Genomic DNA, 18,710 nt, shown 5'->3' on the forward strand with positions numbered 1-18,710 from the left:
TTTTTACAAAAGATTTTTGATGTGTAATCAAAGATAGCCGAAGTAAAACCCATAATTTCATCAATTGCAGGAACAACATTATTTGTCTCAATTTGAAAAATACCCAAACTGAATGAGGATGAATCATTGTTGAAGACCAAAAAAGAGTAATACCACAATACTCTGTATTGTTAACGTAATCTCTAAAATAGTTACTTAAAATCTACTTCAACAATTCACTTAATTGTCCAACAAAAAGTGAAAAAATTAAATTAATAAAATTGAATGTGGACAGTTATTAGCAGGTTGCAGTAATAGTGATGGAAGTTTCAATTGAGGAGAAGTTGCCAGCTTTCTAGGGTGGGAAATTTTGAAAAATAATAAATGTTATATGACATTAGTAGAGTAGTGTAAAGCGGATAAGAAGATCTGATCTGTCTATATGTATCAAGAGCAAAATAGTAAAAATGAAATTTTAAGTAATTTTTGAAAAGGTAAGAAATTTTATGTATAAATGACTCTTAAATTTGTGAGTTTATGTAATTTTTTCATAAAATTTACTAATATGTAAAGTGCGCCTATGAAATATAAGATTTGAGGCGTGTAACTTGTGAAAAAATTTAAGAATTTTTTTAATTTCTTTTTTGATGTACCAAATAATGAGATAAAGTGCAAAAATTCTGATACGGTGCAATGAAAAATATTCTTGCACTCTGGCTTTGTTTGATAGGAAGAAAAAAGTTTTCATGTTATTCAGGTGAGATTAAGTAGTTTTTCCTAATTTTTTGGTGTTGATAAGTAATAAATAAATATTTTTTCAAAAATATTTACATATAATTTAGAAATAATATAGGATGGAGGTAGGGTGAGGAGTGGGGGTTGTGGGTGGCAGCGGTGTGTTGACGAAGGGGTTGGAGTTGGAGAGTAGGGAAAAATACGAAGCTTGGAATGCCATTTAGGAAACTTGATTTTCATATTCTTATTAGAAAAAATATTTTCTACATTTTTAAGAAACTTATTTTCTTATAGATTTTATTTTTCAAAATATTTCAACCAACCACACATGATAAAAATAAAATACCAAATTGACACACCCTCGTTATTTACTTAAACTAATGAATGCAACACATTTATCTCTTATTCACATATTTATCACTTAGCTGTAACTTAATTATATATATTCTTACTTTAATCTCTTACTATAAAAAAAATATCACTTCCTTTGTTTCAAAAAGAATAACTTAATTTGACTTGGTACAGATTTAAAAAAAATAAAATTTTTTTTTTGAATCTTATGATATTAAATTAAAATTATGTCAAATATATCAAAATGTCCTTTCATTTTGTAGTCTTAGACATGTCACACAAAAGTTATAATTAAAATATTGTCAAAAAAAAAAAGGATCATTCTTTTTTAAAGAACTAAAAAGAAAAGTGTATCGTTTTTTTAAAACAAAAAGAGCATTTATTAGTTTGATATAAATACCATGAGTGAGGTTAATGAGCTTTGATTGACTGGTAATTAACAGTTAAACTTCCACTAGGATAAATGCAAACATAGAGGCAGAGATTAAGAATAGGGAGACAATGGAAATGGGAGGTGAGTAGATGTCACAACTTTTAGCAGTAGAAATCATTGTTGAAAAGGCCTGTTGGAGGGTAAGTTCAAAGGTGTATGCTAGATAGCTTGATGGGAAGATAAGTAGCATTTTCATAGGCCTTGGCATCATATTGTTTGCCATTTAAGTGGACAATCTCATTACCTTTTCATTTATTCTTTTTCAATTATGACTCCCATAATAAAACAAGTAGGGGTTAGATAAAAAAGAAAACGAACCGTTCTAAGGAATAGTAAATAGTCAAGAAGCAACAGAGAAGTTGCTATGCAAGGAGGTCAAATCCAAATTTATGTAAAGCAAGAGGGTTTAATAAGATTCCGTATTAATTGATTAATTGGAAAAAGGCCTAAAATGTCCTTTAACTATTGAAAATGATGTAAAAATATCCTCGTCTACTTATTGGGCCTAAAATGTTCTTTTCATCAACCTATTTGGCCTAAAATGTCATTCTCACCTACATATTGGGTCTAAAATGTTCTTCACGTCCACCTATTGGACCTATTTTCTCTTTTATTTAGATAAATTGCATGAAAAGACCATCTTTAAAACATAATTACATAAATAATAGTATTTTTTCAATATTACAAAAATAAAAATATTTTTTTTTTTACATATATAGCAATTTAAAAGATCAGAAAAGATAATTATAATTCCTAGTTTAATGCTATAACTAATTATCAATTCAGCTTAATTTAATAAATTTATTTTAAATCTTCAAATTAAAAACGAAAAAGATAATCCCTACATTCAAATCTTTCTCTCTCTTACATTCAAAATTCAAATATTTTTAAATAAATTAAGTATTTCATTATTTGCTCGTGTATATTTCGTTTTGTTTTTGTGTATGTTAATCATTTAGTATTATTTCATTATAGCATATTTTTAATTTTACTGTATGGAATAATCATAATTTTTTATGAATAAATATTTATGAAATAAAAATCATTATGTTGGAAGTACAGATATACTATATAATTTTTGTTGTATAAATATAATTTAGTTCAAAGTCAGATTATTATTATATTTTATATATAATTTATGGAATAAATATTCCTGGTATATCTCATTATGTCGAAAGTACTTTTCTTGTTAAAAATTATTTATTAAATATAAATATATATTTTCAGTAGTACATGGTATAAATGTTTTATATCTAAAATATACCATATATGTTTATGACATAAATATAATTTGTATGGTATAAATATACCATGTCTTTTTATGATATAATATAAATATACCATGAATTTTGATTGTATAAATATATCATATATTTTTATGAAGGAATCGTGAAAGCAGGCAATAAAAATAATAAACATAAAATTTTGATATGGTATATAAAAAATAATGAACAAAGGCTTCGATTAAAATAGACAATAAATAAGAAATATGAAAATTTAATATATAATCATTTTTCTATATATTAGAACATGTTATAAAAGTAAATATTTTATATGTTATATCTGACAACCAACTAATACGGCTATGTATATGTAATAATTTTTTTAAAAATGGCTATTTATGTTTTTTTTTATTTATCATATCAATTTAGAATGACGAAAAATTGATATTGTGCACTATTTATTTGGTTAATATTAATAAAAATGATGGAGATTTTATGTAGTTTAATAAAGATAAATTGTGGTATTATATAATTTTTTTCCTTAAATAAAAGGGCAAAATAGCCCAATAAATAGACGGAAAGAACATTTTAGGCGTAACGGGTAGACAAGAAGGGCAATTTAGGCCCAATAGATAAACGGAGACATTTTTACACCATTTCAAATAGTCAAAGAACATTTTAGACTCTTTTCCGTTAATTAATTTATGTTACTCATTTCGTTTCAATTTATGCTGACACTTTTCTTTTTAGTAGATGTTTAACCATGCAATCTGAAGCTCAAATTTAAAATTAGTGTGCTATGATATTCGAACAAAACTATCACTTCCATTTGAAAGTTTTGATTTTGAATCATACGTCCTATCAATTTCAATTTTATAATTTCAATTTCTTAAGAATTTAAAATTTAATCTATAAGTTTGTATTTACCAAAAGAGCAATTTTAGTTTTTGTAAAAAGAAAAAACCCATATTTAATGTGAAAAAATTATTCTATCATATTGAAAGTAAGATCTAGCTCTTGTTCTTTTACCTTTTGACAATTTTATTTTGACTTATATGCAATTACTAGACACTTCGTCTAATTCTATAAATTTGCTTAAATACTTACGTTGAGAAACATCTGCAGTTTAAACAAAAATAAAATGAAAATGAAAAAGCAATGAAAAATTATCAGCATATCGAGGGGTATGTAAGAATATGGTAAATACTTATTTGTATTTAATATTTCAAAAGAATATTCATTCCTTTCTTTTTTTGTTGACTATGATGACTGCAAGAACGCGATAAACCAGAACTGTAAAGGAGAAGGGTTAGTGGAGAGCATTTGGGAGAGGCAAATAGGAAGCTGACTTTACCAAAAAAATGAAACTACATGTAACCTGTCATAGCTCCTGCTATGTATCCATTGACTTGAGGTAGGTAAAATTTTGACAGCATGACACATGTACTCTTTTAACTAAAAACCGATTTATTTAGGGAAGTACTTAGGTCCTAACTAAAAAGTGAATTTTGGGAGGTGCATGTTGCACATCCGATCCAAAAGGCCGTTTTATATAAAGAGAAGTTCAAAATCAAAAGCAATTAGTCCATAGCTGTACCCTTTCCTAGTATTATATACATTGCTATTCAACTTAAAACAAGAATAACCAGTATATTCAAAATCTTGAAATAATAATGGAGGTGAATGTTTCAATTTACAAGATAACTCTTAAACTCCGTAGGTACTCTTCCCAGAAAGCTTACTGTTGATGAAAAAATAGGCAAAATATTCTTCCTTCTTTTCTTGTCTACAGTTAATACAGTTTAAGTTTCTTCATGTCATTTTTATAGAAGTTCAAGTATCAATTTGCTAGCCAACTGTAATTTTCTTGTTCTTGGTCTTTATAGTTGATAATTGTGGTGTCTGGCCAGCTTTCACGCACCTAGATTAAATCCACGCATATGTGCCACCTCCTACCAACTACGAGCAAACAAGAGATACAAGGTAATTCTGTCCACCAAGGCTAGGACAATCAAGATTTGATTTTTATTGTTCAAGATTATGGTTTGATTTGGAAACTTGCATGAGTGGTACAATTCTGTTTTTGGGTGTTGGTTTTCTTGGATTCTTGATTTCATTTTGTGTTGCTGATTACTAAATAGAGTTGGTTGGTTGGTTCAATCAAGACTGTTGATTATTTTTTGGTGTGGGGTTTGTTTTTTTGAGCTGTGGGAAGAGGGGAGAATGGGAAAAGATGATGGAATGCTGCTTCTTTCAACAGTAGGACCGCCAATCAAGCGGCGAGCAGGGTTGAGAAGGAAGCAGGCAGGCAGAGGATCATATAGAGGAAGTTAGGTATTGGGATAAGGGAAGAAAATTGGGGATTGTGTAGGGGTATTTTGAGGTTTAGGACTGGATTTATTTTGAGAGTTTTGTTGGGGGGTTGGTTGGTGGTGGGGATATTGTGTGTTAAGAAAATATTTGGTGATTGGGAAAGAATATGGCAAGCCAACTGCAACAAGCACTGAGGAGCCTTTGCTGCAACACTCCTTGGAAGTATGCTGTTTTCTGGAAGCTCACTCGTCGAGCTCGAATGTGAGTTCTTTTGCCTCCTTAATCAAGATTTTAGCTTCCTTTATTGATATTATTTCTTTTGGTACTGCTATAAAATGGGTAAAAGTGAAGCAAAATATATATTTCTCTGGCATGCTTTAATGAAGTTGAAGGGGAGCCTTGTCGTAACTGGTAAAGTTGCTAGGTTGAAGGGGGAGTCTTGTCATAACTAGTAAAGTTGCTAGGTTGAAGGGGTAGCCTTGGCGTAACTGGTAAAGTTGCTGCCATTTGATCAGGAAGGCACAGGTTCAAGCCGTAGAAACAGTCTCTTGGCGAAATGCAGGGTAAGGCTGTGTACAGTAGTTCACCAAGCTGTCCTTTTCTGAAGTTTTAATGAGGTTTATATTGGTAGAGTTTCTTCTCCCTTTCTTCTTGTTTCTAATTGATTCTGGATATTCATTAGCTTAACCAGAAAGTGAAAAGGTATTTTCGTTGAGATTTATTGCGGGAATGTTCCAACTTGTGTCTTTAAATGAAGAAATCCAGTCTGATGTATCCAAACTCCGAAATGCACGTGAGGAAACTAAATGCAAAATCTCTTTTTCTCAGTTAGCAGGAGGTTCAGAATATAAAGCTACAAATAGCTTCTCCCTTTAACTGAGAAATCAATGATTGCACACACCAAAACTGCCTTTTGCATGAAGGTTTTGTGCCATACCATAGCGAGACTATTATTTGTGGTTTTTGAAATATAATTCTATCTCCAACAAGACTTGTGCATTTGTGCAGAGTAAACTTATGAAGGCAATCTTTCTAGGAAATTCGAGTATCATTACAGACATAGCACCATCTGTAATCCAAGTTATGTCTTCTCGAGACTTCTATGAATGGAACCTTGATAGTGATGCTTATTAGAAGCTTGAATTAGAATGTACTTGCTGAGACTTGATTTTATCAAGTATGAGGTCTCTTTGAGATGAATATATTTCGTAGTTGTGGTTGGTAATCCGCCGTAACTTGGCCCTTTAATACCTTTGACCATAAAAGAACAAAATTCCTCTCTTATCAGTTGCCCATTATGTGGATTTCATTGTAGGATGTTAACTTGGGAGGACGCTTACTATGATAATGATGGGTTTCCAGAGAAAAAATCTCCTGGTAGCACAGCAGGCAACCTTCATGATGGACATTATTCCAACACTCGTCTCGGAGTAGCTGTGGCAAAGATGTCCTATCATGTTTATTCACTTGGAGAAGGGTATGATACCTAGACGACCTGGAGCAAATTCATGATTTATCTCATGCTGTCATTCTAATGGTTTTAAAGCTTTAGCCAAAAGAAATATTTCCCTTGAAGAAATTGCATTTGTTAAGTAATCTTTTTCTTCATGAGATTGATTTATTTCAGCATGCAAACTTTAGTAGAAGGCCTAAGTATTGTCAGTTAGTCATACAGTAATTCTTTGTAAGTCAACATGTTCTAGTCAGATTGAATCTGCAATTATAATTTCTCTCTGAAATGAAAAATAGGTCTTATGGATAGAGGCGGAGCCAGGATTTCAACTAAGGGGGTTCAATATTCAAAGAAAACTTAGTCGAAGGGGGTTCAACACCTACTATAACCACATAAAAAATAATTTTAATCATGTATAAATAGTATATTTTTCCGTCGAAGGGGGTTCGGCCAAACCCCCTAAACATGGCTGGCTCCGCCTCTGCTTATGGATTATGTAAATGTCTAATTATCTTCTTGGACAGTATTGTTGGGCAGGTGGCAGTTACTGGAAAATATCTATGGCTTTCCGCAGACAAAGGTGCAGCTATCTCTAGCTTGGCTCCTGAGGTAAGCCATTTTCTCTTAATGTGTGCAGTTAGCATGCTTCTGATGAATTTAGGCATTAAGATGCAACAATATACTTCCTTTTATGTTAGTTGAATGCTACAGATAGGAAAATTTCTGTTTCTAAATAAAAAGTACATTTACTTGGGAGTGATCTATTATATTGGAATTCTCAATATGAATTATTTTGTGACAATTAGATCCAAAACTATGTGATGGACTTACTTTCTGAACTATTTAGATGGTGGATAGAGTAAAAGTATGGCCCATTAGACTTCTTATTGATGTTAACTTGTAAGGTACTCCATTTTAGAGAATTTAACTTACCCAGCCTAAAATTGAAAAATGTGGTGGTAAATTTGAGGATAGATTGTACCTTGTGTACATGGTTATTCATTATGTTTTTTCATTTTCAGCACTGTGATGGGTGGCAAGCTCAATTTTCTGCTGGGATTAAGGTAATCTAACTATTCCAATCGTTCAGGTGTTAAATTTTCCATGGTGATATAGCTGCAATGCATGTGCATTGTATGTATGGAGATGGTCAGGAAGTTCAAGATTTTGGCATCACATTCTGTTCCCGAATAGAACATCAATAAGCATCTATTTTTTTTTTAATTAGAATCTCTTTCATTTTATTTTTGGATTACACTCTCTTTCTTTTATGATAGTTTGGTGTTTGATGTATTCTTCATCTCTGATGCATACATCTCACACCATATACTTCTATTTACAGCAGCTTCTGATCTTTCTATTGTTTCTTACATGACATGGTAATTTGGGGAAAAAGTTTAAAAAATATTATGTGCTAAAATATTGCCAAGTCAAAAACATTTTTGATTTCCATAACCCATTTAACTTATTCAAAGGTTACAAGTGCACAAAATCTTGAGATAGGATTGACATTCTTGGCGTATAAAGAAACTAAGAAACTGAAATATGTATGAGAGTTGATACATATCATTTCAAAAATAATGTGTCAGTATTTCAGAGATAGGGGAGAGGTTGGCGGGAATGGGGGTGTGGGAGTGTAGGGGGGACGTGGATAGTATGTGGGACAGGGCGGCAAGGTGCATCAGGGAGAATGCAAGTGAGGTGTTGGGTGTTTCTAGGGGCCGGGCCGGGCCGGGCACCATCGGGGGGATTGGTGGTGGAATGAAGAGGTGGAGAAGAAAGTGGGGACCAAGAAAGGGGCGTATGCTAAGTTGGTGGAAAGTAAGGACGAAGAGGAGAAGCGGGTAAACAGGAAAGAGTACAAGCTAGCGAGGAAGGAGGCTAAGTCAGCAGTCACGGCAGCTAAGACGGCCGCTTTTGAGAGCTTGTATGCTGGGTTACAGGGGAAAGGAGGGGAGAAAAAGTTGTTTAGACTCGCTAAGGCTAGGGAGAGGAAGGGTCGTGACCTCGATCAGGTGAGGTGCATTAAGGGGGAGGACGGTAGAGTGTTGGTGGAGGACGGCCACATTAAGAAGAGATGGCAGTCGTACTTTCATAGGCTCTTGAATGACGAAGGGGATAGAGCTATTGTGTTAGGGGAACTGGAGCACTCAGAGGAGTGTCGGGATTTTAGCTATTGTAGACGTTTTAAGGTAGAAGAGGTTAGACAGGCTGTCCGCAGGATGCGAAGGGGTAGGGCGACGGGGCCGGATGAGATACCGGTGGAATTTTGGAAGTTCGTTGGAGAGGCTGGTGTAAGGTGGTTGACTGGATTGTTTAATGAAATCTTCAGGACGGCAAAGATGCCCGAGGCTTGGAGGTGGAGTACCATGATCCCTCTCTATAAGAATAAGGGGGACATTCAGAGTTGCAATAACTATAGGGGGATTAAGTTATTGAGTCACTTTATGAAGATCTGGGAGAGAGTGGTCGAAGTGAGGCTGAGACGGATAGTGTCTATTTCGGAAAACCAGTTCGGATTTATGCCCGGCCACTCGACGACGGAGGCAATTCACCTGGTACGGAGGTTGGTGGAACAGTATAGGGAAAGGAAGAAGGATCTGCACATGGTGTTTATCGACCTGGAGAAGGCTTACGACAAAGTCCCCAGGAAGGTGCTTTGGAGATGCTTGGAGGTGAGTGGAGTACCGCTGGCATATATCAGAGCAATTAAGGATATGTATGATGGAGCGAAAACCCAGGTGAGGACGGTGGGAGGAGACTCAGAGCATTTCACTGTCCTGACAGGATTGCATCAGGGATCTACTCTTAGTCCCTTTTTGTTTGCGTTGGTGATGGATGTGTTGACGCGACATATTCAATGGGAGGTGCCGTGGTGTATGCTTTTTGCAGACGATGTAGTCCTGATAGATGAGACTCGAGGGGGTGTGAGTGACAAATTAGAGGTGTGGAGGCAAACTCTTGAGTCTAAAGGGTTCAGGGTGAGCAGAAGCAAGACAGAGTATGTGGAATGCAAGTTTAATGACGTGAGGCGGGAGAATGAGGTAGTAGTGGAGCTGGAAGCACAGGAGGTATGTAAGAGGGATAATTTCAAGTATCTTGGGTCCGTGATCCAGAGTAACGGTGAGATTGACGAGGATGTCTCGCGCCGTATTGGGGCGGGATGGATGAAGTGGAAGCTCGCGTCGGGGGTGCTGTGTGATAAGAAGGTGCCGCCCAAGCTTAAAGGCAAATTCTACAGGGTGGTAGTCCGTCCGGCCTTGTTGTATGGAGCGGAGTGTTGGCCAGTTAAGAACTTCCACATCCAAAAAATGAAGGTGGCAGAAATGCGGATGTTGCGCTGGATGTGTGGGCTGATTAGAGGGGATAGAGTTCGGAATGAGACTATCCGGGAGAAGGTTGGTGTGACTTCGGTGGAGTGCAAGATGCGGGAAGCACGATTGAGATGGTTCGGACACGTGAAGAGGAGGGGCATGGATGCCCCGGTCCGTAGGTGTGAGAGGCTAGTGTTGGATGGTTTTAGGCGGGGTAGGGGTAGGCCGAAGAAGTACTGGGGTGAGGTGATTAGGCGGGACATGGAACAGTTACAGCTCACCGAGGACATGACCCTAGATAGGAAGGTCTGGAGGATGCGAATTACGGCAGAGGACTAGGGCCAGTTTGGGTCGCTAGTGTAGGGAATTACTTGGTGGGGTTTTTATTCCTGTTATGATTCCGTGTTCCGTGTTCCATGTTTCATTACGAATCTGTGTGCTTTCCTCTGCTCTCCTCTGTTTTATATTACTTATGGGTGCCGTATTTATGTTATGTAATCTGCTTTTGTGCTTTACTATGTGTTTGTGTGGTATCTCGTGCCTTGAGCCGGGGGTCTATCGGAAACAGCCTTTCTACTTCTTCATAGGTAGAGGTATGGACTGCGTACATCTTACCCCCCCAGACCCCACTAGGTGGGAATACACTGGGTTTGTTGTTGTTGTTGTTGTTGTTGTTGTTTTACATTTCAAAAGATGATTGACAACCGCCAAAAGTGATAAAGCTTACTTCCTACACAAGTAGAATCAGCATACAATTGTATTAAAAGTTTACAACCATTGTGTGATACCAGTATCTTCTGTTATAACTCTTTATTTAAATATTGCAGATACTGTTAAAAACTCTATTGCCAACTAAATCGAACCATTTTTCATTCAACCTTTCTTCTAAATCTCTCTGCTGAATCATCTTAGGTCAATAGAGTATGATAGATGGGACGAAATGGTTGTACATTACTATGATGTGTAGATGATCTGAGCTTATGGTGTATAGAGGGAGCTCCTGACATGTTGCCATTTGCAGAATGATGAAATTAAGCAGAACTGTGTTTTTTGTATTAAAATTGTCGTCCTAGAGAAAAAAATACCTCCCAAATCTTTATCCTACTTGAATCAGTAAACCGTGTTTTTGTCTGTTCTAAGGAAAGTCATTGGGTTTCTTCCACAGAATTTGTGAAATGCATGTGACAAGTAGATCATTTTCCCATTGTTCCTAGGCCTCAAGGAAATAGTGTCATTGCATGAGATGACAAGGCTTGCATCAACTGACTTCTTGATGCTAACCTGCACATGTGATGTTTATGAAGATAGTTTAACTTCTCAATCTTAACGTTTAACTTTATGTATCTCGAATCACATGATTTATCATGAACCTATTGGCTACATAATATGCATCCTCAAAGAAACATTTTTTTCTTGTTTGCAGACCATTGTTGTTGCTGCTGTTGCTCCACATGGAGTTGTACAACTTGGATCCTTGGATATTGTAAGATAATCAGCCTCATTGTTTAAGATTTCATTTCAAACCACCTTCAGTTTTTAGTTTAGTATGTTTATGACAATTTTGTGACTGATTTACTCTTGACTTGTATTTGTTTAATTTCACGCGTGTCACTAATTTTTGAACTGCCTCGAATTTGTCATTTACAACAACAACAACAACATACCCAGTATATTCCCACAAAGAGGGGTCTGGGGAAAGTAAAGTATATGCAGTCCATACCACTGCCTCAGAGGTAAGGTCGAGAGGCTGTTTCCGAAAGACCCCCGGCTCAAGACACAATATTCTAGGAATGGGTCATTTACTTCCATTTAAAATTCATCACCTTGTGAAATGAATTTCCAACTGGTTTGATAATTTCTTGCTTAGTTAACATCATACTGCAGAATGTATGTTATCATTGATCTCTGCTGCAGCTACCAATAACTAGATATGCCTTATTCTGCAAATCTTATTTTCTTTCGATTGTTTTGTCAAAGAAGATTCCTGAGGATTTGAGCGTGGTCAAGCATATTGGAGATGTCTTTTCTGCGCTCCAGGAGTTGATGTCAAGTTGCTTGCAGAGTTCAATGCAGAACAGCATGGAAAATTCTTGCTTGGTAAATTGACTATTGCTCACCGAATTACTGTTATCACAGATCATCTATTCCTTTATCTGATGCTGTTACATTTCCCAGTCAGAGATATCGACAAGGACCTCAGGTCCAGAGGTTTTTCAAGACTGCATAAGTAATCTAGGTAGAAGTGTTTGTGAAGATGGGAGAAATATGTGGTCTCCTCTATATACATCTGTTGAAAAATCTGTTGATCATTCTGGTATCTTCTCGCAAACTGGAAGTCACCCAAATAAAATACTTGAAGTGGTTGATAACCAAGGACTTCATGGGACAGCAGTTCAAGGATCTGATGACTGTGACAATCTGCTTCTTCCAAACTGTGGAAGTTCCATTATAAACAACCAAGAAGAAGGGCAGATGTGGGCAGAAACTGATCCAAATTTTGAAGGGCAAACTAGAAACTTGCGAGTCTTAGGAAAGGGCTCTGTATATAAAACTGAGCCAACTTTGAGAAATGATGCAAGTATTGGAAGTGTTTCATATGATGCTGGAAAAGTCACTGAACGCCGTCAGCCAAATAGAAGCAATCTTGCTTCTGAAGCTTACAATGGTCAAACCGGAATGTTGGGTTTGTTGGATCTTCCCAATGCATATCCAGATAATTGTGCAGAGACAAATTTAAGTCTTGAGACCGAGTGTAATTACACAATGCGCACTCCTTTCAGGTTCTGTGCTGGCTATGAGCTGTACGAAGCATTAGGGCCAGTTTTCCAGAAAGAGAATTCTTCCAAGGACTGGGAGGCAGGGAACCGGGAAGAAATGGCCGTTGAGATGCTTGAGGGTATTGGCTCCAGCAATCTGTTAACTAACAACACTGGCAATGAGCATCTTCTAGAAGCAGTAATAGCTAATGTTAACCGCCATGACAATGATTGTAACAGTGTGAAGTCATTCTGTAAATCTGTCGATTCCCTCTTGACCACTGAAATATCTGCTGAACCTTGTAGCAGTGATATAGGCACAATCAGTTCTACATGCTATTCATTTGGTCGGGAAACATTGAACAGCTTCAACTCATCAGGTACATGTGGTGTTCGGTCTTCTAGGGGTTTTTCATCAACCAGTTGTAGCAGAGGTAGCGGACATGTTGAGAGGCCACTCGAACCTGTTAAAATGCATAAAAAGAGAGCTAGACCTGGTGAAAGTTGCCGACCTAGACCCAGGGATAGACAATTGATCCAAGATCGCATCAAGGAGCTCCGTGAGCTGGTTCCAAATGGTTCTAAGGTAACCTAATAGGTTATATTTCCTTACTCTGAGATTGCTTAACTTTTTATTCAGTTGTGCTGTAACTTTTGGATGATACCACAGTGCAGTATAGACTCACTTCTAGAACGCACTATCAAACACATGCTTTTCATGCAAAATGTCACCAAGCATGCTGACAAGCTAAGTAAGTGCTCTGCATCAAAGGTGAGCTTCTCTTGCATCGTTAGTGATTTGTTTTTCAATTGACATGGTTTGAATTGTTAATGCCAAGTCAAAGCCTGGTAATTGAAAATGATGCCCAAATACCTCCTTTCCCTTGAAAAAAGGTAAGGTGAAAACTGAAATCGGATCGTTTATCCTTGGTAATTGGCATACTTTTATTTATCTTCTTCTGCTTTATATATCCTAATCGGAAGTTGGGGGAGGGATGGGATTATAAATTCAGTTAATTGCTGATGAAAATCTCCTTCTGTTCTTGTTTTGTGGCAATTTCACCAAGGTTGCTTACCTGGTTTGAAGTGAATCATGGCTCAAGGAAAATCAATATTTTCCAACATGTTATACTTGGGGATGGGGAGGGTGGAGCAAATATTGGTGAAATATTATGGCCAATTTTTTGAATGTGGGTCCTTTGACTTCTGCAAGCTTGCCTCCTCATTGCGTCAGAAATAATTTGCAGAGAAAAATTGTGCTAAGTGTTATAACTTTTGAAAGTGCATCCGTCAGAGACCCAAATTATGTGATGAGACATGCTTTAATGTGTTTCTTAATTTAAGCTTCTGTTGCATGGTTCTGTTGTGGCTTATAATCGGCTGACCAAATTGCTAGTTTTATTGGTTACGTTGCATTGAACATGTTCAGCTGGCTGACAAGGAATCGGGTACCTGTGGAACTTCCTCCCATGAGGTTGGTTCAAGCTGGGCAGTGGAAGTTGGACATAACCAAAAAGTTTGTCCGATGAGGGTTGAAAATTTAGGCATGAATGGTCAAATGCTTGTAGAAGTAAGGATGAATTCTGACTCCGTAATTTATAGTTAGACTATTTGGTGAAATAGTAAGTAATGAAACATTCTTATGTGTTCCAATGCAGATCTTCGAAGACGGAAGGCATTTCCTTGACATAGCAGAAGCAATACGGAGCTTGGGTCTTACAATTTTAAAAGGTCTGTCAGAGGTTTATGGTGAGAGGATGCATATGTGTTTTGTCGTTGAGGTACAATCCTAACGATTGATATTGATATTTTCTCGACCTTATATAGAAACCGCTAGTTCAGCTGAGCAAGATATTGTATCAACTAATGGTGTATTTTCACATTTTATAAAAAGTTCTTAATAACCTTTCATTGAAATCTAAATTTTACAACACATCACTAGAAAATTGACAATGCTTTATTATGCATATTCATACTAAAGGATTTTATAAATAAGCCTTCTAGTGTAGTTCTCCTTGTCGTTTATTTTCATCAAGGATTTTTTGCCTCATTGCCAATGTGTGTACAATTTAACCATTTAAAGTGAAGAGTAACTTGAAAAAGAGTATCATAAATCTCTAATTACTACTATAGAATCTAGACTTATCTTACTTTAATTTAGTAACCCATTTGTTAAGTTCCCTTTCTCCAAAAAAATATTAGTAACCCATTCATCATGTTTGTCGTACAGAGTTCACAATTAGTAAATTTGCATGTTTTGGGATTTCAAACTGAAAAAGGTCAAATAATCTTATCTTTGTGTTTTTTTCAAGATCTCTTCTATGGAAAATGAAAATTTATATATTTTGTTCTGAAGATCCTTTAATTTGTAAATATTCTGTGATGATTTCATATGAATGAGATGAATTTTCTTTTATTTCATTTTCCTAAATATTTCCGGTATCATTTGACAATTAATGTTTACATCATTGTTTTTATGAGAATTTAAATATTTCCTAAATAATCTTTTAATGAACATCATAGCAAATAAAACAATTAGTGAATAAAAGGAAGATTTTCAAATTAAAAGAAGATTAGGAGATAAAACAACAATAACATGCCCAGTGTAGTCCCATGAAGTAGGGTTTGGGGAGGGTAAAGGGTACACAGTCCTCACCTCTACCTCAGAGGTGAGGTAGAGAAGCTGTTTCCGATAGACCCCCAGCTTTGAGACAAAAACCGTCTAGAAAAATATGAAATGGAAGTACAAGAGACAATAAATAGTAACAAAGATAACAGATAATGGTAGAACAGTACTACAACAAAATATACTACAATCGATCTATACGACAATAAATAGTAACAGACATCGATCAAGAAACTGCAAGAGTATTCCTACGCCTACTAGTAAGGGCAACAAGATCATGCACTCCTACCTGCCCTAATCCATATTCGGCACACCTTCCTATCTAAAGGCATGTCCTCAGTAAGCTGCAACTTTTTTATGTCCTGTCTAATCACCTCTCCCCAATACTTCTTTGGTCTACCTCTACCTCCCTTTAATCCATCCATAGCTAACCTCTCACACCTTCGCATATGATGGAGGCTGCAACCCCAAAAAAAAAAGTTGCGAAGGAAGGTAAGGAAAATAAAGGAAGAAATCACTGAATTACTATTAACGCTAATACAGTAGATCACAAATATGTGGACATTTTTACAAGTGGTTATACATGTACATTATAAGCTGTTAATCGTGTAATATTGCTCCATTGAGCAAGGTTATTAAGTTGAGGTCAACTGGGAATTAACTTTATTAAAACATTGCTTCGAATTTTGATTGCATCTGCTCATTATAAGTAACAGCGTTGTGGTAAAGGATGCCAATAGACGGCTTGCACAATCAAGAATTAGGTCACTTCTTCAGATTTTCACTTCTTTTTCCCCCTTTGGTTCCATCTGATTTTACTTTTTGACTAATTCATTTTTGATTTTGTATGACTCTTGATTCCATCTATGTTATACCTTTTCTTTAGGGGCAGAATGATAGAACCTTGCATCGCATGGATGTATTATGGTCTCTTATGCAGCTACTGCAAGCAAAGATCAACATATAGAGCAGAAAAGTCAGAATAGACATTTAGCTAATCAGACTGAGGACTTGGACTCACTTCTATTTGTGGGTATCTGCAGAGTCGGGATACTGATTTTTCTAAGGTTTTCTGATTACCATCTGATTTCCCTTTTAAATGAGGGCTCATTCCCTTTATTTGTGCAGTGTGAAAATGATAAATTTTATGTTTCCTGTTTGTTTCATCACTAAGTGTATCGGTATTTTATGTGTAATTCTCTCGTGAGAGAAGCATATGCTCTTGACGAGGTGAGGCTTTCACAGAGATACTCCACGTCAAACCAGTATTAGAGGTTTGAGACACGAGGGTAAGTGGTGAATCACTAGTGATCCCTCCAGATGATGGGGAGTAAAAAACAAAAAGGTTTATGCTCTTCATCATGTAACTTTTTTCAGTGTGCTTGTTTTCCAGAATTTTGGCTTGTACATCATTGATTGACCTTCAACATGGGGTGACTTATTTGTTACTGTTGAGATGCCTTGATGATAATGCATTTCCAAGTTGTGCTACTTTGGGCAGTCATTCATTTCTTTGGGCAAGCATAATGCAAAATTCAGCTTATTGAATTCTGCTTTTTGTATCTGAAATAATTGTCTGGTTTTCTTTTTATTCAATTATCATCCATTGTGGATTTGTAATTCTTAAGATCGAATTTATCAATTAGAAAAGATTATCGCTTAGTAATTTGATACCACAAAATAATAGGACAATATGTTTGGTTTGAAAAAAATGCAAATGAAATGCGTTGCGATTTATTCTCAGCATAACTACACCCTATATTCATAAGATTTGGTTTGAAATTTCAAGAAGATTAAAAAGAACTATAGCACTCAAGTCTCACTCAATTTGATATTTTTCTGTGTGCTAAGCAAAGCAGCGCGGTCGAACATGGCCAAATCATGGATTTCAATCTTCTTGCTATGATGCTAAATATTTTAAAGTATAAACACCATAAATCTTAGGAATTTGCTACTTAATTACACCCTCTTTCATCTCTTTTAATAATTACACCAAATCTCAACGTGATAATGATTATGGTGTCTCTTGAATTCCTTAAATTCAGTAACTTCTGAATTTCAAATTGTGAATCAGCAAATCAAGCTCTTCAATGAAACACTCCCAATCATATATTGTCCAAATACTCAATTTTTTCAAGATCTGTTTTTTGTTTTTGTTTTTTTAATCCGGATACAAGTTGAATATAGTAATTCTTTTGATGGTATCTGGTAGATATACATTATGAATGATACAGAAGTGATGGAATTGTGGTTGCAGAAAGTATTTTGTATTTGAGGTTGATTTCAGCAATTGCATTAAGATTACATATTGAGGAATCTAGCAAAAACAATTGATGTCCGATACACTGTTGAAGGTAATTCATTACCAATGGTGATAAGGAACGACAATGAAGTGAAACTTTATGTTTAGTAGTAGAAAAGTGTTTTAGGATTTGTAATGTATTCTTTGTGCATAACGCAATGGATAAGTCTAAGAAGAGATAGCGTTCGATGGATATACTAAAGCTGTAGTTTGTGTAGAAGAAGTGAAATTCGGATGCATTAGCTCTTTCTATTGTTGAGTCAAAAATTGAGTACTCCTTATATGTACCTTAATTGGAAGTTGAAAACTTCATTAGTGATAGCAAGAATAAAGAAGTGAAGGAGAAACAACTTTACAAGGATAAAGCGACTCTCGTATCTGAAATGGCGAAATATGCCTTAGAACATTGCTTTAATTTCATAGCTAAGCAATCTGACAAAGAGAGGTATGATTGCAATGGAAAAATCTACGTGAAAATTCTTACTTTTTAACACATTGAGTAAGTGTTCATTATTTTTAAATGATACATTACTATTTATGTATATGGGTAATACATATTAATTCATTTTGGTGGTATGTACGATAAATTGTTCATGAAATATTTTGTTTATGCACTATCAATAATCAGATTACATATGCTTATTATTGTAGTTCCGTTAAATTGCATGTTATTATATTCGTACAAAAAATGACTTACTTGGATACACAACATTACTGGAATTTGTTTTGGTATAAGTTATTTTCAGTAATGTAGAAAACACTTTTCTTTTTTCAGCTATGGATTACACTGTTCTAAGGAAGATTGTAATTGAATGATGAAGGCATATTGCTTGAATAATGCAGATGTCTTTATGATTTGAAATTTCAACAATGAACATACATGCCGAAAAAGTGATGAAATTTTAAAACAATTGCAAGTTACAATGGCTTTTCTTATTGACTTTACAACCCCAAAGTTAGTTAACCATACGAGAATACACACTTCAAGAGACATAATTGTAGAAATGAAAGTTGTTTACGGTGTGGATATTAATTATATGAAGGCATAGCGAGATAACGAGTGTGCTATGGAGATGTCAAGGGGTGGACCAACTGATGGATATAGAAAAATACTGAGATACATCCCTATGCTAAACATTGTGTATCTGAACTTACAAATTAGGATGCAAAAGTCAGGAGAAAATAAATTCATGTATTTGTTTATCGTCTTACATCCAATGAGAAG

General features: G+C 35.5%; 1 protein-coding gene across 19 annotated transcripts; it reads left to right on the top strand.

Moving 5' to 3' along the window:
* The first annotated feature begins 3,957 nt into the window (after positions 1-3,957).
* On the top strand, positions 3,958-16,747 carry LOC107863872 (transcription factor EMB1444). 19 transcript variants are annotated; one of them, XM_047407979.1, is made up of 12 exons: positions 3,958-4,135; positions 4,608-4,704; positions 6,350-6,511; positions 7,012-7,096; positions 7,510-7,551; positions 11,225-11,284; positions 11,779-11,898; positions 11,977-13,143; positions 13,228-13,329; positions 13,954-14,127; positions 14,216-14,338; positions 16,070-16,747. In XM_047407979.1, the coding sequence occupies exons 3-12, from the start codon at positions 6,351-6,353 to the stop codon at positions 16,148-16,150; spliced, it is 2,115 nt and encodes a 704-aa protein (XP_047263935.1). In that variant the 5' UTR covers positions 3,958-4,135; positions 4,608-4,704; position 6,350; the 3' UTR covers positions 16,151-16,747. The 19 variants fall into 19 exon arrangements, 18 of the variants coding, with proteins under 18 accessions (XP_047263935.1, XP_047263927.1, XP_047263937.1 ...); XM_047407971.1 differs by having other exon boundaries at positions 3,961-4,135; positions 4,608-5,295; XM_047407980.1 differs by lacking the exon at positions 3,958-4,135 and adding an exon at positions 4,205-4,441.
* Positions 16,748-18,710: the final 1,963 nt, after the last annotated feature.

The sequence above is a fragment of the Capsicum annuum genome, chromosome 3, assembly GCF_002878395.1.
Source record: "Capsicum annuum cultivar UCD-10X-F1 chromosome 3, UCD10Xv1.1, whole genome shotgun sequence".
Lineage (NCBI taxonomy): Eukaryota > Viridiplantae > Streptophyta > Magnoliopsida > Solanales > Solanaceae > Capsicum > Capsicum annuum.